The sequence below is a fragment of the Phocoena phocoena genome, chromosome 4 (assembly GCF_963924675.1).
Source record: "Phocoena phocoena chromosome 4, mPhoPho1.1, whole genome shotgun sequence".
Classification (NCBI taxonomy): domain Eukaryota; kingdom Metazoa; phylum Chordata; class Mammalia; order Artiodactyla; family Phocoenidae; genus Phocoena; species Phocoena phocoena.
In genome coordinates this window covers 90,430,066-90,457,252 of record NC_089222.1, presented here as the reverse complement: position 1 = coordinate 90,457,252, position 27,187 = coordinate 90,430,066, and the positions used below count along the sequence as shown (strand labels likewise).

The 27,187-nt window shown below is 40.0% G+C and overlaps 2 protein-coding genes across 2 annotated transcripts in view; both read right to left on the bottom strand.

Annotated features, from left to right (window-relative positions):
* The window catches only part of GUCA1C (guanylate cyclase activator 1C), a 31,977-nt gene extending 18,046 nt beyond the window's left edge, over positions 1-13,931 (bottom strand). Inside the window, 2 exon segments of the mRNA XM_065875871.1 lie at positions 13,727-13,880; positions 13,882-13,931. Of these exon segments, the coding sequence (XP_065731943.1) occupies positions 13,727-13,880; positions 13,882-13,931 (204 nt within the window).
* A 10-nt stretch (positions 13,932-13,941) lies between these two features.
* Positions 13,942-27,187, bottom strand: part of MORC1 (MORC family CW-type zinc finger 1) — a 184,931-nt gene continuing 171,685 nt past the window's right edge. Inside the window, 1 exon segment of the mRNA XM_065875870.1 lies at positions 13,942-14,009. Coding sequence (XP_065731942.1) covers positions 13,942-14,009 — 68 coding nt within the window.

Sequence of the window (27,187 nt, the reverse complement as noted above, 5' to 3'; positions counted from 1 at the left end):
CTTTTGTGAATTTTTAAAACCTGTTAAGGGAAACGTGATGTTTGGCATTTATGACCTAGCTCATTTTCACCTACTGACACTTCTACTAACAGCAAACATAGTCTCTTTCGGCCATGGAATTGCTGGAATGTCCTGAGGAGAACCTTGCCTCTGTGACATGAGAAATACGATGCTGGCCTGGTAAATTGGTTCTATAATGTGATTGTTATGCAGATCAGACATGGTTGTTCTTGTCTTGGCCGTGACGGTACAAAATCTGAGGATTCTAGGACAAAGCCTTGTCAAACAAGGTCCTGACTGTTAATAGGTCTCCCGGGTATCAGGGAGCCTTGACCATCTGACCCCAGAATGCAGCCAGCAACGTACCCGGCCCACGGTGAATTAGAAGTCAGTCTCGCATATGTTTGGGAGAAGGCAAGATAATCGTCCGAGTTTGATCACTTGTGCACAAGCCAACTTCAGAAGACCTGCCCCCGACTATAGCAACCGCAGCCTTCCGCAAGGAACTTCTTCAACTAGCCAATGTGGGTTTCTTCTTACGAGCACCTGTCTCCTTCAACTGATACTGCAACAGATAAAATAAAAGCCAGCCTCACCCTAACTCAGTCAGCCTGCCTCCTAAGACTGTATTATTTCCCATGGAGGAGGCTGGACCCTAGTTCTTTAGTAACTAGGAGAAGTGGGGATATGGACGCCAGCAGGCTAGAAGGTAGAAAGTGTGTACCTATATAATTCCTGGCTTCAGCACTTTTTTTTTCTTACTATGGCTGTATCTAAAAGAACAGTCAGAGGAACTGTTTCTGAATTAATAGTTTGGGACCCAGAATTCCCTTTTTATATGTATCCATGGTACACAGCTCTTTGTACCAATGGGCCTAGAACCCAGTTTTCTGCCACTCTGCGGTCTTTCTGGTATAACAGCAGTGCTGGCTGCACATTTGAACCCCCTGACAGAGTAAAACAAAACATCATTTTGATTCAGTTGGACTGAGGTGGAGACCCAGCCCCTGGTATTTGTAATACCCCCAGGTGCTTCTGTTACCGAACCAAACTTGGGTCCGCTCAGCTGCGTGCAGTAAGTCTCCAATCTACCAATACCGGGTTGTGCTGAAGGAAAGTGCAGGGTTTGATTGCAAGGCCAAGCAAGGAGTATTAGCGGCTAATGCTCAAAAGACCTGAACTCCCCAGTGGATTTCAGGGAAAGGTTTTTAAAGACAGGGTGAGGGAGAAGGTTGCTGAGTGCTTGATCAGCTTGTGGACATACTTCTAGTCAGCTGGTGGCGAGGTAATCCGAAGTCAACATCAACCTTCTAGTTCCAACCAGTTTGGGGATCTACGTGCTTGTGGTCAGCATGCAGTTTAACTTCTTCCACCTGGTGGGCATTTCAGTATCTGCCCAAGAGCTCAAGGGTGTGGTTCAGGAGGAACTAAAGGTCCTTGACTTGAATGGCTAAGCTATTATTTTGTCTTGCTTGACTGTTTTCCTTTGTTTCTGCGTTTTCTCACTTTTCTGATTAAATTTGCTCTTTGGAATCTGGGGAAGGCCTTAGAAGCTCAAGTTTTCTGTAAGCAAGAGGCAGGCAGAGGACATGGGGTGGTCTCTCCCAGGAAGGTCCCATAGGGTTCTACTCAGTTGCACCTCTAGTATGCAACGAGAATTAAGAACCACAATTCCAACAGATTTTGTTAACATATGAGTTACAACAGCTTAAGTTTAAATGTACTGTACATCAGCAAGTACAGTTGGTATCTTTAACAGGTAAAAGCCTGAGAGACTCAGCCAAAATGTTAATAATCGGTGGTATACGGGAAAAGGCTTTGTAAATTCTAAAGTGCTAAACAAATGAGGTATTTTTATTAATCACCAACAAATGTTTCCTAAGAATGTCTGTGCTGGGAGTTCTGAAGTTAGTAGCCTTGGTTTTCACCCTTATTAAGAGATTTTGGCCTAGTTGTTTACAATCGAATAGATGGTCATCTGTTTCCAGTAAATGTGTCCTATAGCAGTAATTGCAATCACCTTGTAGGCCAGACAACCAGATACAGTATTACAGGCTGCAGGGCAGCCAGGGGGTTAATGATCAGCAACAATTATGACACAAGTTAAAAAGCCAGGTTGCCTACTGCAATTTTTAAGGGCTCTCACACAAAGAGAAGCTAAGAAACCAGGTAACCAAAGGTCACTTCTGAATGTCAAGTAGAGCTGGGGCTCCCTTTCAGGTGTCCTGGGTTAGATTAAGAAGACAGTCAAAACTCTTAAGATGATTCCCATGTAATAAATTTTGTTCTGTGACTGGCAACCATTACATAGGGCCAGTGTTGCCCCAACCAGCAAGGTGAATGTCTGATGCACTCAGGTCAATAAAAGACAAGAAATTGCAGGAAAGCAACCCCTGCACGTGTAGGCATGTCTTGTCGTTTGGAAGTATAACTGGAGCTGGTAACAAGGAGAGTTAATCTGTTGGGGCCTGAGGTCAGTGTTACCTGCATTTTACAGATAAACATACCCTCCTTTTGTGGGCTGTTTATTACACATATTTTCAAAGTTTTCTCCAACATTATTTGACATGAGCTCAGTGATAATGTAGGCAGTATAGGTTTTGCCTCAGTTTGGGGATTGAAGACTTTGACACAAAGAGGTCATGAGCCTTGTCCACAGCAGTAAGGGTCAGAGGTGGGCCAGAAGCCCAGCAATCCCACCCTTCCCAAGGTACTGCCCCCACTGGCCCTTCGGTGACCGGCCGGTGATTTAAGAGATTCACAGAAGGGCTCCTTAAAAAGAGCAAGGACTTCTGATATGTTAAAGCAAAGATTTGATTTGTGTACATATTATGAGTAAACTATTACATTGTAATCATCATTAAATCCCACAGCTTGCCCTTCTCACTTTTCTTCCTGTAAACAGGTTAATCACCCATGCTTCTAAAACTTCCTCACCATTCCCTCATGCTTGATTCCCAGGATTTGTCTGAGGTCGCTAATTTAAATAATCTGAGAATTTGTGTTGGCGGTTTTGTTTTATCCTAGTGTTCCAATGTATCCTTGTTGACAATGTTTTCTGGCTCAAACCACTGCTCTATTTATGGTTTTGTAACAAAGAACAGAACACCACATTGAAACTGTTTCCCTCATTCTTTAGCCTATGTATTTTACTACTTTAGCCCTTCAGGTCAAAAGTTAAGCGTTAAAGAAATGTTTCTTGTGACCGAATAGCTCATTAAGTCCCCTTAAGAAAGTTCCCATCCCGTAGTCCTGGGTTAGTTACAGACATTACTTGTAGATAAATTCACTTTTAGCCTAGAAACCTTTCGAATAAGCAGAGATAAGAGTGGTAAAGTAAAAGTAACTGCTAACTACTTGAATTTTTTGCTGGAGCTCTGTGATCCAGCCCACCTGAGCAAGCAGAGAAAGAAATGGGATGCTTTCCTTCAAGGCCAAGTGGCTCTAAGAAGTCTGCAATCCCGCTTTTTCCTTAGCAGTAGAGAGGCCTGAATTGTACCCCGAATTAAGATAGCTCTTTAGGATATTAGCCCGCCATCTTCTTGGTCTGATGGCTTTCCAAAAAGTCTGTATTCTGGCCCTAACACCATCCCCTGACTTATTGGCCTGCCGTGCAGCAAGCAAGTTGTACGAGCTGGGACTCGGTACGAGTTTGAGTTCCAAACCCACAAATTTAGAGAAACTTCTACCTCCCTTGTAAGCCCTCAGAGTTTTACAGGAGCCAAAGCTTCTGACAAGTCTTTTAGGTCCATTTTCCCCCCACCATTTCTTCTAGACCGGTAATCAGACTTCTGTTACCCCACTTCTGTCTGAGGAAATGGCCTCATCCCTGCCCTCCTGCAGGTCCATACCTAACAAAAGATTATTCTTAGAGAACCCTGGACTCAGTCTAAGAGCTGACAATGGCACTGCTTGGAGAGCACCAGTTACGGTTTGCTTTGCCCTGACCACAGCAAGCCAAGATGCTGAGATACCGAGATTTGAGGCAGTTATATATTTGCGGCAAGGCAGTCAGACGAAGAGACAGAAAAACAGAACTCAAATCTTCCCCGCAGAAAGCAAGGGGCGGGGGTATTTATGGGATGAGGAATGAAGCAGCAGGGTGGTCTGAGGCGTGGAGAGCATGGAGAGGTGGGGACAGGTGATTGGAAAAAGGTGCGGTAATCGACATTCTGCGCAGGCGTAACTAGGCTACGGGCCTCCACGTTCAAAAGGTCACTGAGCGACACTCGCGCATGCCCAGTTGGATGGTCGGTGGTCCTATCTCATCTTAATCGGCTCAGCTCGAACTAGGAGCAGCTGACTCTGAGTTCCTGGACAACAACTCGGGCAAACATCTTATTATTTAGGCTACGTGCAGCTTGGAGGACATGCAAATCTTAAAATGACCTTGATTAGTGAAGGCAGGTGAAATGGATTTAACCCACGGTTTCATCCCCAGATGCCTAGGTGTGGCCCTGAGGGTTGTGCATTGACCTTCACACCTATTACAGCAGCAAGAATGCGGATCAGGAGCCAGAGGGACCGAGGGCTGGTTTTCTGCTTTGAGATTCTCCAGGCAAGTCCCTCCTAGCATCTTGGTTCTTTGAGTGCCTCATTTCTCAGCCACAATGTAAGAATAAATGTAGTCCCAGCAACAGACTGGTTGTCTGCATGGATCAAAAGATACAGGTGAGGCGCCTAGAGTGTGTGCTTCCAAGTTATGCTCTAGCAGTAACCCTCTGCCTTAGTTAGGTCCCCACTGACCCTTCTGTCTCCTACCTTGTACTTTAATTTGAGCTGTTCTCTTGGTTGAAATATTCAACTATTTTGTTAAAGGTGGAATACCATAGCAATTTAGAGTGAAGCCCCTGGAGTCAGACTGCCAGCATTCCAATTCTGCTGTGTAGTTTTAGGCAATTTACTTAACCTCTCTGTGCCTCAGTGTCCTCATCTATAAAATGGGAATGATAAAAATAGTACCTACTTTTACGTTATTGTTGAGGATTCTATAATAAATGTAAAGTGTTTAAGACAGTGACTGGTATAGAAATGTTCAGCAACTGTTACTTTTCTTAGTAATAATTCAATCTCTTAACTTCTTTCAACATCTCAAAATGTCTCAGCTTCTCCAAAAGCCTCTCCTAACTCGGCAACTTAGTTTTCATTGCATCTTCTGATCCCAGTAGATGTACCTTGAATAGCACAACCCTGCTATAGTTTGTTATATTATACTGCCTTATTTTCTTCTTAAGGCATTTAATCTCGACATGACTTTTATCCACTAGACTGTAAACACTTTGGGGGCACAGAAAATCATATCTTCTACCTGCCTGCTCACACACCCCTTCAAAATTTGAGTGTGATTTTTCTATTACCTGTCCTGCTGGGATGGGATTGAAGAGTTCCCCTGGCCCTTCCATCCAGTTTGCCTGTCTAGGCATAGGCTGGATCACTACTCACAATACTGGGCAGGTCTTAAAAGCAGCCTTATAATATCCAAGACTCATCTGGAACCTTGAAGCTAGAGAGTCAGTACAATGCTTTTCCCTCTTTCAATCTGACTCTTCATTTACTAACTTTTATTTTTTGAGGATGCATTTGTCATCTCACTAGATTGTAAACTCCTTTGAGTACAGGGATCAATTCCTATAAATCTTTGTGCCTTCCTTCCTTCCACCATGCCTCCCAGCAGCTCAATAAAGTTTTGCAAATGCAGTGGAGTAATAATATTGTGTATCAAGGATGTGACTTTGTTCCTGGTAATCCCTTCTATCATCCAGCCCTCCCACATTCAGTAAAGACATTCATTGCCTGAGAGATAAGTCATTGTAACAGAAAAGCAGAAATCGAGAGTTCATTCTTAGCTCTTGAGTTTCAATAGTTTAAGCCATTTAGGATTCACAGCATAAAGTTTATGCCACAAACAAAAGATTTGGAAGAACACATAATTAGAGCCAGTTTCTCCTGGCTACTCTCAAGCTAGATAAAAGCTCCATAGGCTGGGGAAGTGTGGAACAGGGAAGGAAAAGAGAATTACAAGAGAGTGGGTTAGGGGCACTGCTCTGTGAGGGTCAAGACTAGTTGGGGGGGGGGGGGGGCGGGGCGGAGAGAGACACACCAGGTGTGGCTGGCAGATGTAAGAGCAGAAGCACTTGTGATTTACTGGGTAGAAACTCACCAAGTTTCCCTGAACCTAACATAGCTTGGGAGGAAAGTCTGTAAGGAGTATCTAGTCAGACAACCCTGAGCCAGCCTAACAGGCTTCCAAGCCTAGGAGTATAAAGTAACTGAGAGAGAATCTGACTCAGGAGGCCTAGCCGTGCGGAGACAGCAGCCTTCTAAGTGAAGCAGGAGATGAGAGATTCTGTCTCAGTGAATACCAGTGTGGACGGGTGCTCCTCTGACCTGTGTTAATACCTTGAGTTTTAGATGCACCCGTGGGGTTTATATGCAACCCTGGTAAGTGGAGGGAGAAATCTCCTTGGTAAAATGGGGACTCAAAATATAAATTAATTTTATTATGAAAATCAAAAGTTACATTTTTAAAATGCCTGAGTGTGTGAGCTGAAATTCTTACCAACGACACAAATAAAAAATACATTTAAAAATTTCCCTTCAGATAATCACTCCAGTTGGGCACTAGGTTAAAATTTGGAAGACACAGTAGCCTTCCTTGGTATAAATACGGGGAAAAGGGGGAGTGAAGGAGAGAGAGAGGAATGGAAAGGAAAGAAGTCCATGTATAAAAGATAGGGTACTGAAGTTGTTACGTCCCTTATTATTTTATTTAATGACTCAGTATATATTTGTTCAACATCCACTTTATGCCAATGTGCTAGGGGCGTAGTCTGCGTTAGCACGTGGGGTTTACAGGGGATGATTAATTCTTCATTTTTATTATTCAGTTTCTGCACTGCTGTTTCACGAGGATGAATTCATGTACCACTTGCATTTAAAAAGAAAAAAGAGACACGAAGAAGGGCAAACTGAAGGTGTAGTGTGAAGCAAGCAGTGTGGCTGGAATGCAAGGAGTACAGGATGAAGAGCAGTGCTAGGTGCTCCTTCATTGCCAGGCTCTGCCCGAACTTCAGCAGAGCAGAAGTAAGTTCAGTGTCATGCACTCTGGATGCATAGAGCCCAGGGTGCAGGGTCATGTCTAGTATAGGAAGTAGTTTCCAGGGAACTGGGCATTTTGCATCCATCTCTCAGTGAAGCATGTGGATACTTAGGTGAGAACAGTGTAGTCCATGTCCACTTTCACTGCCTTTTAGGAACCAGTATCCAGCAACATCTACAATTTCACAGTGTTTCTTGTTTTTGGAATATTGGTGCTGGCCCAGACCCAGCTCGAATGCTCATCAGCCTTTCATCAGCTTCTCCTTTGGCAGTGAGTCAGTAGGCAATGACTCATTTTCCCTAGCAAATCAATGGCGTAAATGTTGGGGGAGGAGGTGGCCCTGGTCAGTCCTTGGAGCCCACTTAACTTCAAGTCCCACAGTCTCACCCTGTGTGTGTTTAATACTGACCACGAGAGCCACACACTTTCATCATGTTGCACTTTTTTTTTCAGTTTTTTTTTCTTAATTGGAGTATAGTTGCTTTACAATGCTGTGTTAGTTTCTGCTGTACAGCAAAGTGAATCAGCTATACATATACATATGTCCCCTCTTTTTTGGATGTCCTTCCCATTTAGGTCACCTCAGAGCATTGAGTAGAGTTCCCTGTGCTGTACAGTTGGTTCTCATTAGTTATCTATTTTATACATAGTAGTGTATATATGTCAATCCGAATCTCCCAATCAATCCCACACCCCCTTTCCCCTCTTGGTAACCACACTAAGAAAGTCAGAAAGAGAAAAACAAATATCGTATGTTAACGCATATATGTGGAATCTAGAAAATATCGTGTTGTACTTTTTAATGGAGACTTCATGTTTTGACGAGGTTACTCACTACCAAGTTTGGGCCAGGCTAGACCCTCAGCTTCAAGTCCATAGGATTTCCATAATGGAATGGACAATTCCTAGTTGTAGAAATGAGGGAATCTATGTTGTTTCTTGCACAGAGACAGACCTTTTTTTTTTGAGGAGAGCCGTTTCCATCACTGACCTCACCTACAAAGATTTGCTAATATCTTTCGTGTTACCATCATTTTTTCCATTTCTTTTTTGTTATAAAATTTTTAAAAAATCAGTTTTAATTTTTTATCATGTATGTACATGTATAAGACTAAAAGTCTCATAATTTAAAACTTTGAACTTTGGGGCTATTTTTTCTTTTATTTACATGTTTGCAATTGAGATGCTTATTCTGCTTATGTCCTGATTGATCAATTTTAGACTTTATTTACTTCCTGTTATAGCAAGTGACAAGTATTTAACTCTGTGACTCCTATACATATCCCAGTGGTGTGCTGGAGCTTATTCTACCTGCTGATAGGAGCTGACTGTTAAATTTTCAGAAAATTTGCAAGTCAACCATTAAATGATTGTTAGCTTGGAATTGGCCATGGTGGGAGTATTTATGCCATGGAAACCAGCAAATGTTATCAGGGCTATTTCCCCCCAGAAAACTAGTTGTTACACATTTCCCAGCATACCACTGTTCCTCCTGCATACTCTCACAATTGTAGATTAATCTAAAAGTCAGAAGTTTGATTTTAACAACTCTGGTAAATTTTGTTCTCTGCATAGCTCATTGGTATACCAAAATTATTGACTTCCTTATTTTATATGGAGTTAATAATTGCCTCATTGTGCTGACACCTTCTGAAGTTAACGGACAATCCACAAAAAGTAAGGCAACCAGTAATTATGTGCTTATGAAGTATTCTTGCCAAACAAATGAATCTGAATCTATTTAAGCTTCAACAGCTAAATACCAGTTTATGGGTAATACGAAGAATAGAAAGCAAATTAGATGACACAAGAAAGCAACCAACTAAATCTAGAATGTAGGATATTCTACAGGACCAACGACTCACTTTTCCTACTAACTCAATAGCATAAATGAAGCAGGGAGGTAGGAAAACTACTATTATAGAAAAATCAGACTTAAAAGTCATAACCCCCTGTTTTCATGTATGGACCTTGTTTGGACCCAAACTCAAATCAAGGAAAAATTAAAAAGTATATTTGAGACAATCAGGAAAATTTGCCCATAGACCAGGTATTAGATGACATTAGGAATTATTGTTGTCTTTGCCATGTATGATAATGGCATAGTAGTTATGGCTAAAAAGTGTCCTTATTGGTAATAGGTGAATAATGAAGTATTCGCAGGTGAAATCCTGCAAAGTTTGAGTAATTTTTTTCTTTTAAAAAACCCTGGGAAAAATATAGGGGGACATGAAACAAAGTGATAAAATTTGGTAACTGTTGATTGAAGATGGATGATGGGTCTATGCAAGATTACTAGATTATTCTACTTAGGTGTAAAATTTTCATAATAAAAGAATGTAATTGCTTCACTCTAAATCTATTCAATAGTTTTCTTTGTGCTTACTAGCCTTGTAACTTTTTTCCAATGTACCGCATCAGATTGGTTAAATATCAGCTAATGAATTAATACTGTTTTTGAAATCCTTAAACATAGATAATCCATCAATGTCATTTCTTCAGGTTTTCCTCCCTGAGTCCCCTTTCTTCCTTTTCAATCGGAGAGCAGCACGTTGGGCTTTCTGCATAGCTGTTGATCTGCACTGCCCTCCTCCATGACCCTGAACTGCCCACATCTGTTTTCCTACGTTGGATTCATTTTCTCCCTCTTTGTTGATCTAGTCCCTCATTTTGCTGGAGCACCTGTTCCAGTAGCTTCCTAAGAAAAAATAAATGTGAAGTAAAACTTTTCAGCCCTTGAATGTTATTTTTTTTCCCCCCACATTTGATTTGGCCTCATACCTTCCTCCTCAAAATTTTGGAAGATTTTCTCCATTTACTTCTAGTCTCCGGTGTAGGTGTTAAGAAACTCAGTGCTAATTTGATTTCCATTTTCCCCCCTTTTATGAAAATCACAAAATTTCTCAGCATATGCTATAGGTTGATCTCTATTTTTGATTGTGCCAGGCCCTTATGAAACATGTGTCTGATAGTGTCTGATTTTTCTGGTTTGTTATGTCGTCTTACATTTTCTCTGGGCTGTTTTTCCATGACTCTCACTCACAGGATATTAGACCTATCAATCCCAATTTAAGGATTTTATTTGGAAAAACGCTGTGTGGAAGGAAACAAGAAGGAAGTCAGGGAAGGTTGAACGAGCTGCCAGACCAGGATGCTAAGCTGACCCAGGTGAAGAGAGCAAGAGAAGGTTGGGTGGAAGTGTCCTTGACACTCCTGAAACTTACGGTTCAACAAATCCGCCAGGGAATCCTTGAGCCATCGCCAGCTGACAGAGGAGACCCCTTGTCTTAGGAACGGGCTGACCGTATTATTTCTGTTGCACTCAATCACTGGTCATATTCTAAACCTGGGCACAGACTCAGCTCAAGTGCAGTGATGGATTTCAAAGCGATGCACCTGGGGCCCTGGTCAATTACCTTTCCTGGAGGTCTGGGGTGCTAACATCATGGCCACTATTGTAAAGCAGGTTTTATTATCATTATGTTGGGTGTGTTAGTCTATGTACTGTGCCTAGAACAGGGGTAGGCACATCACAAGTGCTCAGAAAGCCTTAGCTGTTTTTACTGAGTGCCAAAGAGCAGGCTGCAAATGTGTGTGATTAGCCAAAGAATAGTTATAAACTTTATACTCTAAATTTTGGAATCTATTTACTTTAAGCACTATTCTAATAGTCTTGGTTAACTTGAGTACAAGCCGAAGCCACTTAGAAATGGCAGAGTAGAAAGAGATTGGAAGCTTTTTGGTATTATAACAACCAGAAAGATGGGTAAAGTGTGTTTGACAGCAGGGAAAGGGACAGAAAAACAGTAAGAGCAAACACAACAAAAGTGCATACTTTCAGGGTTTTTGACATCAGGGAACGTAGCTCCAGCAACTTCAATAGGCATAGGTGCTTCTTGGCATTTCATAAATGAAATAACCAATGCTCATAATAATGACTCTAATATCAAGAAAATGTTTTACCAGCACTTTGAGGAAGCAGGAAAGTGTTTTAGAATGTTGCCCATCCAGAATAGTAAAACTGCAGAGGAGCTTCTCAGAGTAAATCCTCCAGGTTTCTGGACAGCCGATAGTTTTATTGATCTAATTAAACATGTGGCTTTTCTGTTTTCCTGTGCATAACTGCATATCATTTCTCGCGATCACCTGATAATGAGCAATCCTTACTCTACTCATCTTACGACCTGATTTTACGTTGACATCTCCACACCTTTCGTGGCATTAGTCATCACTGCCTGCCTAGGTTCACTTGCTCCCTAAGCAAACATGAAATCTCTATGATAAATCATAAAGAGAAGAACTTCCAAGCCATTTCAGTTGAGCTCCTGAGATGGGTTTGGCCATCCCATGACTGTCACTAAGAGGATTCTCACTCCAGTGGCACACAAGCCCCAGACACTTTGGCCACTGTCTGTGCCTGCTTCCTCGACAGCATGTTCCTGTTCTTGCATATGAACCACTGACACTCACAGTGCTTCCACAAACATTGGGCTAACAACAAAATTACTGGCCTGGGACATGACATCAACACCTTTGGAGAATAACTAAAGAACGTGATAGTTCATCTTCTAAACTCTCAGGAATGCCACCATCGGAGCCTAAGAAGCTGCTGTCTAGAGCAACAGACTTCCATTGTGAAATAGGGACGCTCACAGCAGGCACAGTGGGTCAGCAGCTGCCACATGAGTGAGACACAGAATGACAGAGAGGGAGAGAGAGCAGAGAGATACATATACAGGCAGAGACAAAGAGAGACAACATGCCAGTGTGCACACAGGGTCGTCCTGTTTAGTCCAGGCTGCTACCACAAAAATACCATAGACTGGAAGGTTTAAACACATTTATTTCTCACATTTCTTAGTCTGGGAAGTCCAAGATCAAAGGCATAGGCAGATTCAGTGTCTGGTGAGGGCCCATTTCCTGGGCCCATAGACAATGCATTTCCCGTAGACAACCGTCTTCTCATTGTGTCCTCACATGGAGGAAAGGGCAAGGGAGCTCTCTGGGGCCTCCTTATAAAAGCACTGATCTCATTCATGAATGCTCTGCCCTCATGACCTAATCACCCCCCCAAGACCCCCCACCTCCAAATACCATCATATTGGAGTTTGGATTTCAACATATGATTTGAGAGGGGAACATAAATACTCAGTCTATAGCATATCCAAAACCTTTTTCAGAGTTAAAAGCAGAATCTGCCTCATTTTTCTACTGATTTGTAAGCTCCTCGGGGGCAGAGCTGGGTTTGCTTGCAACTACACTAAGCAAAAATTTATGAGGAGGGAAACAGTCATGATAAGCAGGCAGTCCTTAATTCATATTTTAAAACAAAGAACAAAGGACAGTAATGTCCTAAAAGAAATGTTCCTGACATTGCTACAAGGATTCAAATAGCTGTTAATTTTGCATAGGTTTAATTTTCCCCAGTTCCTGGATGTTACCTCCTTTTAAGTCATCTGGTTTTTTTGGCCTAAGGGCTCAAAAGGCTGTATTAGATTCCATACATACTAATGGACAGCCAGTTGTTTTAACTGTACTGAATTAATTATCCCTTCTTTATCTTCTATTATCATGCACAGCCTTCTAAAGTCATCTATTTTTCTACCAGTAGTATTTCCCATTCCCTTTTATTCTAGATGGCATCAGCACATTTTGAAATATACAGATCTAGAAGTAAAACAACTGAAATGTACAAGGAAAAGCAGACAGTAGCCTAGTATTTCAGATTGTTACTTTCTGGCTTATTTTTTTTCTATTCCATATTTTCTTTTCTCGTTTTTATATTTTTTTAAGACATGAAATAAAACGTGCTGCAGCTCAGGAATGAGTAAATTCAAGACAACAGTTGAGTAACAATCTTTAGAAACTAATATTTATCTGAATTTAAAACTAAATTATTTTGTTTTTCCCCAAAATAAATTGGTCAGATATGAAAAAAAGAAAAGGATTATGAAGCGTTCTAACTTTTGATTTGAGTATGAACATGTTGGCTAATTTGTATTTTTATCTGCCGATCTAGATGCAATCACACTTTTAAAAGCAGATTCCTGTAATTTGCTTTTCTATAAAATGTCGCCAATGCATTAAATACTCTGAAAACAGTCTTTGTAAATCAATCTGCACTTATTAGATTTGTTTAAAGGATAGCATTAGAATTCCATGCCAAGATTTAATTTGGTTTTAAAATAACTCCCGGGCTTCCCTGGTGGCGCAGTTGTTGAGAGTCCGCCTGCCGATGCAGGGGACATGGGTTCATGCCCCGGTCCAGGAAGATCCCACATGCCGCGGAGCGGCTGGGCCCGTGAGCCATGGCTGCTGAGCCTGCGTGTCTGGAGCCTGTGCTCCGCAACGGGAGAGGCCACAACAGTGAGAGGCCCGCGAACCGCAAAAAATAAATAAATAAATAAAATAACTCCCTACATGCAGAACATTTCCAAGGGCACAGAGGCTAGTTCCCAATTATCTTCATGCCGGCAGTGCTAAATGTGTTTAATGACTCACCTACAAGCTGTGGGTTCTCTGAAGACCTCCACATTCAGTGGAACACACACTTTTTACCTTAGGCTATTTTACTGAAAAAAGAGGGAAATGGAGAATCATAGCCAAATGATAAGTGAAAGTTCTTACTTTGTTCTTGTCAATGGTATTACAGATTTGATCAACACGTTGACTGGCTTTTTGATTCAGACCTTGCAGACGCAAGCATGTCTTAAATTCACACAGTGTTTGCAGACCGGATGGATATTGCATTTTAAGTTTTCTGTACCACACACAGGTCTCTAGCAGGAGGTGCTGTCTCACCACCAGCTATAGATTCGCTATTCCCCAACATGATTCACAGTCTACAGGTTTTCTCCTGCTGTTTTCATGTAAGGTCTTTCTGGATTTAGTCCCTCACTCTTCACTAAAACTTGAGGTTAACATATGCACTTAGAAACTACGCTAAACCTCTTATGGCTATAGGCTAAGTAAGAATAGAAAGCCAGTGAGATTAATTTACCTGTACAATTTTAAGACCAAGGTCACTTACTAGCTGATGGGATTGTTGCTTACTGCCATTCAGAGATAGAGTTTTCTGTAAAGGACAGAGACAGTATTTTAGAGGGTAACCCTTGCCATATCGTTAGCCATAAGTTACGCCTACATTATTGAGTGGTACAGTGGGGTTTAATGGAAGGAACTTAGAGTTGCAATCAGAAAGTCTGGGTTCTAGTCTTTGTTTACCACTTGTTAATAACTACATTGAACGATTACTTCAGTTAAGTCTCAGTTTCCCATCTGTAAAATAGTATTAAGAGTATCTGCCTTCTCACATCTGAATATTGTGAAGATAAATTTAGATGAAGAACATTGTTTTAAGCCATGGAAAAATTAAACATTCTGAGTACTGTTAAAGGAATTCTATGTACGAGAGGGAAACAGGCAGAGATAACTAGATAATAAGTAGTTAGAAGAGTTGTAGATGTAGTAGGCTGTAAAGTGTGGACTGCACGTAAAGGAAGATACGGGGCTGTGTCTTCCGGCATTGTACCTGTCACTGCCCGCACCCACCCGCCCCACCCCCGCTTTCTGTTCTTGTCTTTTGTCTCTCAAACCTGCATCTAGCCATACCCTCTGCCTGCTGGTTTTATCCCACTCTAGTTCCTGAGCTTATTTGGTCCCAGCCAAGCCCAAATTGCCAATGGACTTCAGAGCTGATCCAATGGGCCTAAGAACTGTATCCATGGTCTAATAATGGAAATGAATTGCCCCGTGTTGTCCCCAAGCCATCTTGCTACCAAACATACTTAGGAGCAACAGAATTATATTATTTCCTCCTGGAGTCATCTGGTCCCAACATGGCTCTCCTCCCCTAAACTTACTCCATTTTTCCCCCCCGATTCCCATGTTGACTCAGTTCATAAGTCTAGTTACTACTTTAGTCCCCATTCCTTAGTCCTAGCTGATTACCTATTTAAAACCCCAGATCCTCAAAGAACTGGAGACACTGGGGCCTAAATGAACTGCCTTGACAGGAATCGGAGAGGTTATGATTAATTTTCTGTCAAACATACCAATATAGACTTTCAATAGAAAATTTCTATTTCATACCTAGATTTAAATGAAGTGTTCAATCAGGTCATAGAAATTTAGAACTTATTCATTTGGAAGTATTACTTGAAACCATTAGAGTACATGAGATTTCTTACGCAGAGTAAAAAGAGAGATGAGATAATGAGGACTCAGCCCTTGGGAATATTCAGTTAGGAAATATGAGGAATATCCTGTAAAAATCTTCAAAAACCATTCTCTGAGGAAGTCCCCCTTCAGACTCTTTCTAAATGTCTGCCAGAAGAATGCTCAGAGGCATTGACTTCTTATCGCCATTAATATTCATTAATCACCAATTTTTAGATTAAAGGAAGAATGGATACTGACGTAGGCAGAGGAAGATAATGAAAGTTTTTAAGGGGCCAAGAAAATCCCTTGTGGAAGGAAAACTTTGTATAGATCAACAATGCAAGGACCTGAGATCCAGAAACTGTTTGATCATATAAATTATGCTTTAAAAAAAACTGCATAATGATTACTTGAAATAAAGAGAATTCTTACACTGGATACAATATTTATATCTCAAAATCAGAAATCTTGCTATATAAAATATTAACTAGTCATAATGGGAAAAAAGATTCATTTTTAATAGGCCATAGAGTACATCTAATTAATTACAAAAAATATAACTATAATATACTAGATATATTTGAAGAAAAATTTTAAATAATAATATGGGTCACTAATGAAGCCCTGAACATACAGAAAGGCATATTTCGGTCTTGGGTAGAAAGACTTATATATATATACATATATATGCACAAAGTACAAAGTACAAATAAAACTTGAGGGGTAGGTACTGAATTGAAACCTAATTCTAAGTTTGAATAAGAATTATACACGCGGCTTCCGGGAAGATGGCGGAAGAGTAAGACGCGGAGATCACCTTCCTCCCCACAGATACACCAGAAATACATCTACACGTGGAACAACTCCCACAGAACACCGACTGAAGGCTGGCAGAAGACCTCAGACCTCCCAAAAGGCAAGAAACTCCCCACGTACCTGGGTAGGGCAAAAGAAAAAAAGAATAACAGAGACAAAAGGATAGGGACGGGACCTGCACCAGTGGGAGGGAGCTGTGAAGGAGGAAAGGTTTCCAAACACTAGGAAGCCCCTTCGCGGGCGGAGACTGCGGGTGGCGGAAGGGGAAAGCTACGGAGCACCGGAGGAGAGCACAGCAACAGGGGTGCGGAGGGCAAACCGGAGAGATTTCCGCCCAGAGGATCAGGGCCGACCAGCACTCACCAGTCTGAGGCTTCTCTGCTCACCCACCGGGGCAGGCGGGGCCTGGAGTTCAGGCTCTGGCTTCGGTCTGAGCGCCGGGAGAGGACTGGGGTTGGCGGCATGAACACAGCCTGCAGGGAGTTAGTGCGCCACGACTAGCCGGGAGGGAGTCCAGGAAAGTCTGGACCGGCCGAAGAAGCAAGAGACTTTTTCTTCCCTCTTTGTTTCCTGGTGCGCGAGGAGAGGGGATTAAGAGCCCTGCTTAAAGGAGCTCCAGAGACGGGCGCGAGCCGCGGCTAAAAGCGCGGACCTCAGAGACAGGCATGAGACGCTAAGGCTGCTGCCGCCGCCCCTAACAAGCCTGTGGGGGAGCACAGATCACTATCCACACCCCTCTTCCGGGGAACCTGTGCAGCCCGCCACTGCCAGGGTCCCGGGATCCAGGGACAACTACCCCGGGAGAACGCACGGCACGCCTCAGGCTGGTGCAACGTCACGCCGGCCTCTGCCGCCGCACGCTGGCCCCGCCCTCCGTGCCCCGCGCCCCCCCCCCCCCCCCACCGGCCTGAGTCAGCCAGAGCACCCGAATCAGCGGCTCTTTTAACCCCGTCCTGTCTGAGCAAAGAACAGACGCCCTCCGGCGACCTACACGCAGAAGCTGGGTCAAATCCAAAGCTGAGCCCCTGGGAGCTGTGAGAACAAAGAAGAGAAAGGGAAATCTCTCCCAGCAGCCTCAGAAGCAGCGAATTAAAGCTCCACAATCAACTTGATGTACCCTTCACCTGTGAAATACATGAATAGACAACGAGTCATCCTGAATTGAGGTGAACTTTGAGAGCAAGATTTATGATTTTTTCCCCTTTTCCTCTTTTTGCGAGGGTATATGTGTATGCTTCTGTGTGAGATTTTGTCTGTATAGCTTTGCTTCCACCATTTGTCCTAGGGTTCTATCCGTCCGTTTTTTGTTTGTGTAAAATTTTTTTTCTCTTAATAATTATTTTTTTATTTTAATAACTTTATTATATTTTATCTTACTTTATTTTATTTTACTTTATCTTCTTTCTTTCTTTTTCCCCTTCCTTCCCTCCTTCCTTCCTTCTTTCCTCCCTCCTTTCTTTTTCTTTCTTTCTTTCTACTTCTACTAATTCTTTCTTTCTACTTTTTCTCCCTTTTATTCTGAGCCGTGTGGATGAAAGGATCTTGGTGCTTCAGCCAGGAGTCAGTGCTGTGCCTCTGACGTGGGAGAGCCAACTTCAGGACACTGGTCCACAAGAGACCCCCCAGATTCACATAATATCAAATGGCAAATATCTCCCAGAGATCTCCATCTCAACACCAGCACCCAGCTTCACTCAACAACCAGCAAGCTACAGTGCTGGACATCCTATGCCAAACAACTAGCAAGACAGGAACACAAACCCACCCATTAGCAGAGAGGCTTCCTAAAATCATAATAAGTCCACAGACATCCGAAAACATACCACCAGACGTGGACCTGCCCACGAGAACGACAAGATCCAGCCTTATCCACCAGAACACAGGCAATACTCCCCTCCACCAGGAAGCCTACACAACCCACTGAACCAACCTTAGCCACTGGGGACAGACACCAAAAACAACGGGAACTACGAACCTGCAGCCTGCTAAAAGGAGACCCCAAACACAGTAAGATAAGCAAAATGAGAAGACAGAAAAATACACAGCAGATGAAGGAGCAAGATAAAAAACCCACCAGACATAACAAATGAATAGGAAATAGGCAGTCTACCTGAAAAAGAATTCAGAATAATGATAGTAAAGATGATCCAAAATCTTGGAAATAGAATAGACAAAATGCAAGAAACATTTAACAAGGACCTAGAAGAACTAAAGATGAAACAAACAATGATGAACAACACAATAAATGAAATTAAAAATACTCTAGATGGGATCAATAGCAGAATAACTGAGACAGAAGAACGGATAAGTGACGAGGAAGATAATATAGTGGAAATAACTACTGCAGAGCAGAATAAACAGAAAAGAATGAAAAGAACTGAGGACAGTCTCAGAGACCTCTGGGACAACATTAAACGCACCAACATTCGAATTATAGGGGTTCCAGAAGATGAAGAGAAAAAGAAAGGGACTGAGAAAATATTTGAAGAGATTATAGTTGAAAACTTCCCTAATATGGGAAAGGAAATAGTTAATCAAGTCCAGGAAGCACAGAGAGTCCCATACAGGATAAATCCAAGGAGAAATACACCAAGACACATATTAATCAAACTGTCAAAAATTAAATACAAAGAAAACATATTAAAAGCAGCAAGGGAAAAACAACAAATAACACACAAAAGAATCCCCATAAAGTTAACAGCTGATCTTTCAGCAGAAACTCCGCAAGCCAGAAGGGACTGGCAGGACATATTTAAAGTGATAAAGGAGAAAAACCTACAACCAAGATTACTCTACCCAGCAAGGATCTCATTCAGATTTGATGGAGAAATTAAAACCTTTACAGACAAGCAAAAGCTGAGAGAGTTGAGCACCACCAAACCAGATTTACAACAAATGCTAAAGGAACTTCTCTAGGCAAGAAACACAAGAGAAGGAAAACACCTCCAATAACGAACCCAAAACAATTAAGAAAATGGGAATAGGAACATACATATGGATAATTACCTTAAATGTAAATGGACTAAATGATCTCACCAAAAGACACAGATTGGCTGAATGGATACAAAAACAAGACCCTTATATATGCTGTCTACAAGAGACCCACTTCAGACCTAGAGACACATACAGACTGAAAGTAAGGGGATGGAAAAAGGTATTTCATGCAAATGGAAACCAAAAGAAAGCTGGTGTAGCAATTCTTGTATCAGACAAAATAGACTTTAAAATGAAGACTTACAAGAGACAAAGAAGGACACTACATAATGATCAAGGGATCGATCCAAGAAGAACATATAACAATTGTAAATATTTCTGCACCCAACATAGGAGCACCTCAATACATAAGGCAAATACTAACAGCCATAAAAGGGGAAATCGACAGTAACACATTCATAGTAGGGGACTTTAACACCCCACTTTCAGCAATGGACAAATCATCCAAAATGAAAATAAATAAGGAAACACAAGCTTTAAATGATACATTAAACAGGATGGACTTAATTGATATTTATAGAACATTCCATCCAAAAACAACAGAATACACATTTTCTCAAGCGCTCATGGAACATTCTCCAGGATAGATCATATCTTGGGTCACAAATCAAGCCTCGGTAAATTTAAGAAAATTGAAATTGCATCAAGTATCTTTCCTGACTACAATGCTATGAGACTAGATATCAATTACAGGAAAAGATCTGTAAAAAATACAAACACATGGAGGCTAAACAATACACTAATAACGAAGTGATCACTGAAGAAATCAAAGAGGAAATCAAAAAATCCCTAGACACAAATGAAAATGGAGACACGATGATCCAAAACGTATGGGATGCATCAAAAGCACTTCTAAGAGGGAAGTTTATAGCAGTACAATCCTACCTTAAGAAACAGGAAACATCTCGAATAAACAACCTAACCTTGCACCTAAAGCAATCAGACAAAGAAGAACAAAAAAAAAAACCAAAGTTAGCAGAAGGAAAGAAATCATAAAAATCAGATCAGAAATAAAGGAAAAAGAAATGAAGAAACGATAGCAAAGATCAATAAAACTAAAAGCTGGTTCTTTGAAAAGATAAACAAAATTGATAAACCATTAGCTAGACTCATCAAGAAAAAAAGGGAGAAAACTCAAATCAATAGAATTAGAAATGAAAAAGGAGAAGTAACAACTGAAACTGCAGAAATACAAAAGATCATGAGAGATTACTACAAGCAACTCTATGGCAATAAAATGGCCAACCTGGAAGAAACGAACAAATTCTTAGAAATGCACAACCTGCCAAGACTGAATCAGGAAGAAATAGAAAATATGAACAGACTAATCACAAGCACTGAAATTGAAACTGTGATTAAAAATCTTCCAACAAACAAAAGCCCAGGACCAGATGGCTTCACAGGTGAATTCAATCAAACATTTAAAGAGCTAACACCTATCCTTCTCAAACTCTTCCAAAATATAGCAGAGGGAGGAACACTCCCCAACTCATTCTACAAGGCCACCATCACCCTAATACCAAAACCAGACAACGATGTCACAAAGAAAGAAAACTACAGGCCAATATCACTGATGAACATAGATGCAAAAATCCTCAACAAAATACTAGCAAACAGAATCCAAGAGCACATTAAATGGATCATACACCATGATCAAGTGGGGTTTATTCCAGGAACACAAGGATTCTTTAATATATGCAAATCAATCAATGTGATACACCATATAACAAATTGAAGGAGAAAAACCATATGATCATCTCAATAGATGCAGAGAAGCTTTCGACGAAATTAAACACCCATTTATGATAAAAACCCTGCATAAAGTAGGCATAGAGGGAACTTACCTCAACATAATAAAGGCCATATATGACAAACCCACAGCCAACATCATCCTCAATGGTGAAAAACTGAAAGCATTTCCACTAAGATCAGGAACAAGACAAGGTTGCCCACTCTCACCACTCTTATTCAACATAGTTTTCAAAGTTTTAGCCACAGGAATCAGAGAAGGAAAGGAAATAAAAGGAATCCAAATCGGAAAAGAAGAAGTACAGCTGTCACTGTTTGCAGATGACATGATACTATACATAGAGAATCCTAAAGATGCTACCAGAAAACTACTAGAGCTAATCCATGAATTTGGTAAAGTAGCAGGATACAAAATTAATGCACAGAAATCTCTGGCATTCCTATACACTAATGATGAAAAATCTGAAAGTGAAATCAAGAAAACACTCCCATTTACCATTGCAACAAAAAGAATAAAATATCTAGGAATAAACCCACCTAAGGAGACAAAAGACCTGTATGCAGAAAATTATAAGACACTGATGAAAGAAATTAAAGATGATACAAATAGATGGAGAGATATACCATGTTCTTGGATTGGAAGAATCAACATTGTGAAAATGACTCTACTACCCAAAGCAATCTACAGATTCAATGCAATCCCTATCAAACTACCACTGGCATTTTTCACCGAACTAGAACAAAAAATTTCGCAATTTGTATGGAAACACAAAAGACCCCGAATAGCCAAAGCAATCTTGAGAACGAAAAACGGAGCTGGAGGAATCAGGCTCCCTGACTTCAGACTATACTACAAAGCAACAGTAATCAAGACGGTATGGTACTGGCACAAAAATAGAAAGATAGATCAGTGGAACAGGATAGAAAGCCCAGAGATAAACCCACGCACATACGGTCACCTTATCTTCGATAAAGGAGGCAGGAATGTACAATGGAGAAAGGACAGCCTCTACAATAAGTGGTGCTGGGAAAACTGGACAGGTACATATAAAAGTATGAGATTAGATCACTCCCTAACACCATACACAAAAATAAGCTCAAAATGGATTAAAGACCTAAATGTAAGGCCAGACACTATGAAACTCTTAGAGGAAAACATAGGCAGAACACTCTATGACATAAATCACAGCAAGATCCTTTTTGACCCACCTCCTAGAGAAATGGAAATAAAAACAAAAATAAACAAATGGGACCTAATGAAACTTCAAAGCTTTTGCACAGCAAAGGCAACCATAAACAAGACCAAAAGACAACCCTCAGAGTGGGAGAAAATATTTGCAAATGAAGTAACTGACAAAAGATTAATCTCCAAAATTTACAAGCAGCTCATGCAGCTCAATAACAAAAAAACAAACAACCCAATCCAAAAATGGGCAGAAGACCTAAACAGCCATTTCTCCAAAGAAGATATACAGACTGCCAACAAACACATGAAAGAATGCTCAACATCATTAATCATTAGAGAAATGCAAATCAAAACTACCATGAGATATCATCTCACACCAGTCAGAATGGCCATCATCAAAAAATCTAGAAACAATAACTGCTGGAGAGGGTGTGGAGAAAAGGGAACCCTCTTGCACTGTTGGTGGGAATGTAAATTGATACAGCCACTATGGAGAACAGTATGGAGGTTCCTTTAAAAAAACTACAAGTAGAACTACCATATGACCTAGCAATCCCACTACTGGGCATATACCCTGAGAAAACCATAATTCAGAAAGAGTCATGTACCGAAATGTTCATTGCAGCTCTATTTACAATAGCCCAGAGATGAAAACAACCTAAGTGTTCATCATCAGATGAATGGATAAAGAAGTTGTGGCACATATATACAATGGAATATTACTCAGCCATAAAAAGAAATGAAATTGAGCTATTTGTAATGAGGTGGATAGACCTAGAGTCTGTCATACAGAGTGAAGTAAGTCAGAAAGAGAAAGACAAATACCGTATGCTAACACATATATATATATATATGGAAGTTAAGGGAAAAAAAGTGTCATGAAGAACCTAGGGGTAAGACAGGAATAAAGACAGAGACCTACTAGAGAATGGACTTGAGGATATGAGGAGGGGGAAGGGTAAGCTGTGACAAAGCGAGAGAGAGGCATGGACATTTATACACTACCAAACCTATGGTAGATAGCTAGTGGGAAGCAGCCGCATAGCACAGGGAGATCAGCTCGGTGCTTTGTAACTGCCTGGTGGGGTGGGATAGGGAGGGTGGGAGGGAGGGAGACGCAAGAGGGAAGAGATATGGGAACATATGTATATGTATAACTGATTCACTTTGTTATAAAGCAGAGATTAACACACCATTTGAAAGCAATTATACTCCAATAAAGGTGTAAAATTATATATATATATATAATTAAAAAGAATTATACACGCAAAGATACAGAGGAAATTTTCGAAAAATAAAATTATTAGCTAGCCCTACCAAAACAACATGGATTCAATAAGAGAAAAGATGAAACAATCAATGGAAAAAAATAGAGATCTTTTTGTGTTTTAGAACTCAGTGCAAATACAAATAGGAATTTAACCTGCGATAAGGTGGTATTGCAGATCATTGGGGAAAAGTTTATTCAACTGATAATTCTGGGACATTATTGTGGAAACACACACACACAACAACATCAGATCTCTAACTTACTCCTGACAGCAAAATAAGTTCTAGATGAATCAAAGATTTAGCAATATGATTATCAAAATCATTAGAGAAAACAATGTAAAATTTCTTTACAATTTTAGCATTGGAAAGTACTCTCTAAATATGACTAAAAGTCTCAGAAGCCATAAATGAAAGGAAATTAAAGCAAACATTTTTGAAAATCTCACATGGCTCATAACATAATAAAAACATTAAAAAATGAAAAATTATGAGAAAACATTTGTGACACACATCATATAAAGAAGATAATTGCCCTAATATGAAAATAGTTCCTATAAATTAGTAGGAAAATATAACCAAGTTGAAAAATGAACAAAGGCCAAATTTGAAAATTCAAATGAATTTTTTTTTTTTTTTTTTTTTTTTGCAGTACGCAGGCCACTTACTGTTGTGGCCTCTCCTGTTGTGGAGTACAGGCTCCGGACGCGCAGGCTCAGCGGCCATGGCTCATGGCCCCAGCCGCTCCGCGGCATGTGGGACCCTCCCGGACAGGGGCACAAACCCGTGTCCCCTGCATTGGCAGGCGGACTCTCAACCACTGCACTACCAGGGAAGCCCTCAAATGAATTTTAAACATGAAAAGGTGCTCAGTCTTACTCCTAAGAAATGTACATTAAAGCTACAAGTATATACCACTTTTCACCTATTTGATCAATGACATAAGAATGCTTATAATTCACGGGATAGGTGAAGGTGTGAGAAACAGACATTAATATATTGCTGGAGGGTATTTATTAATACAATTTTTATGAAGTGTTATTAGGCAATATCTATTAATAATATCTGTATGTACCCTTTGACCCAGCAATGCATCTTCTGAAGTTTATTTAACAAGTATAATTGCATATATGTGAAATGAACATATTTACAAGAATGTTCACTGTTGTGTGCATGTAAATCCAAAAGGATGAGAACATGTAAACGTGAAAAAAAAATGAGCACTAACAATGAAATATCAGAAAGGGAATGTAAAAGAACAATCCGTTTTAAAATTGCATCAAAAAACAATTATTTAGGAATAATCCTGACCAAGGAGGTGAAAGACTTATATGCTGAGAAGTCTAAAACATTAATAAAGGAAACTGAAGATGATTCAAAGGAATGGAAAGATATTCCATGCACTTGGATTGGAAGAATTAACATTGTTAAAATGGCCACACCACCCAAAGCAATCTATAGACTTAATGTGATCCCTATCAAATTACCCATCACATTTTTCACAGAACTAGAATAATCCTACAATTTATGTGGAACCATAAAAGTCCCAGAATTGGCCAAGAAATCCTGAGGAAAAAGAACAAAGCAGGAGGCATAACCCTCCCAGACTTCAGACGATACTACAAAGCTACAGTTATCACAACAGCATGGTATTGGCACAAAAACAGACATATGGATCAACAGAACAGAATAGAGAGCTCAGAAATAAACCCAAACACCTACAGTCAATTAATCTTTGACAAAGGAGGCAAGAATATACAATGGAGAAAAGACAGTCTCTTCAGCAAGTGGTGTTGGAAAAGCTGGACAGCTGCATGTCAATCAATTCAGTTAGAACATACCCTCACATCATACAGAAAAATAAATTCAAAATGGCTTAAAGACTTAAATATAAGACATGATACAACAAAACTCCTAGAAGAGAACACAGGCAAAACATTCTCTGACATAAATCATACCAATTTTTCTTAGGTCAGTCTCCCAAGGCAACAGAAATAAAGCAAAAATAAACACATGGGACCTAATCATACTTAAAAGCTTTTGCACAGCAAAGGAAACCATAAACAAAATGAAAAGAAAACCTATGGACTGGGAGAAATTATTTGCAAATGATGTGACCAATGAGGGCTTAATTTCCAAAATATATAAACAGCTCATACAACTCAATAACAAAAAATCAAACAATCCAATCAAAAAATGGGCAGAAGACCTAAATAGACATTTCTCCAAAGAAGAAATACATATGGCCAATATGCACATGAAAAGATGCTCAACATCACTAATCATTAGAGAAATGCAAATCAAAATTACACTGAGGTACCACCTCACACCAGTCAGCAACAGCCGTCATTAAAAAGTCTACAAATAACAAATGCTAGAGAGGGTGTGGAGAAAAGGGAACCCTCCTGTTGTTGGTGGGAATGTAAATTGGTGCAGCCACTATGGAAAACAGAATGGAGATTCCTCAAAAAACTAAAAATTGAATTGCCATATGATCCAACAATCCCACTCCTGGACATATACCCAGACAAAACTATAATCCAAAAAGATATATGCACCCCAATGTTCATAGCAGCATTATTTACAATAGCCAAGACGTGGAAACAACCTAAGTGTCCATCAACAGATGAATGGATAAAGAAGATGTGGTACATATATACACAAGGGACTATTATTCAGCCATAAAAAGGAGTGAAATAATGCCATTTGCAGCAACATGGATGGACTCAGATTATCATACTAAGCAAAGTAAGTGAGAAAGAGAAAGAGAAGTACCATATAATATCACTTATACATAGAATCTAAAATATGACACAAATGAACTTACCTATGAAACAGAAACAGACTCACAGACATAGACAACAGACTTATGGTTGCCAAGGTGGGGGGGGAGAGGGAGGGATGAATCGGGAGTTTGGGATTAGCAAATGCAAACTATTATATATATGTATAGCTGAATTACTTTGCTGTACACCAGAAACTAACAAAACACTGTAAATCAACTATACCTTAATAAAATAAAATTTTTAAAAAAGAAAGAAAAGCAAAAGCCTTATAAAAGAGAAAAAAAAAGAAAAATGTAAATGTCCATCATAAGATGGATATTTACCTAAAATAAATTTTGGTATACCTACAGAATCGAACAATAAAGAGCAGTTTAAAGACAATGAGACAGCGCTACATATACTGATCCTGATATGGAATGATCTTGAAGATATATTAAATGGAAAAAAACAAAAGCATATTCTGGATGCTATTACACCCATATTTATATTCACATAATGATTTATATGGTTTTATATACATTGACTGCTTTTGGATGAATTCATAAGTAACTAGTAAAACCATGCCTCTTGAGAAGAGTAATTAAGTAACTAAAGACAAGAACGGGATGAAGACTTTTCACTGTACTGTATTCCATTTCACATGTTCTGAATTTTGTACTATGTGCATGTACATAAAAATTATACAATTACACAAACATTTATTAAATGTTTTATTGCTTTTGTCCAAAGTTGCAGACATTTCTAAACAAATAAAACAAACAGTTGTCAAGGAAAATGTAAAACACAATTCTTACATATATGTAATATGTATTCATATTATGCTTAGAAGATTGGTTCTTTTACTATAACTCAATAATAAAATTAACATATAAAATATATCTCAAAGTTCTTTTGGGATGTATATTATCTGCTTTACTGAGTACTGGCTGTAGTGGAGAAGGGGTATAATGTCTTTCTTTTTCAACTCAAGTTTCAAAAGGAGGTGATTCTGTAGTTCTTTGGCTCTTAAAAACCACTGTTTTCCAGTTTTTACAATCTTTTTAGTGAAAACAAAATTTAAGCCTAAATGACATTTCCATCTTTCTTAGCAGCTCACGGGAACTAGAGAACTCTAGAAATGGTTTCTGA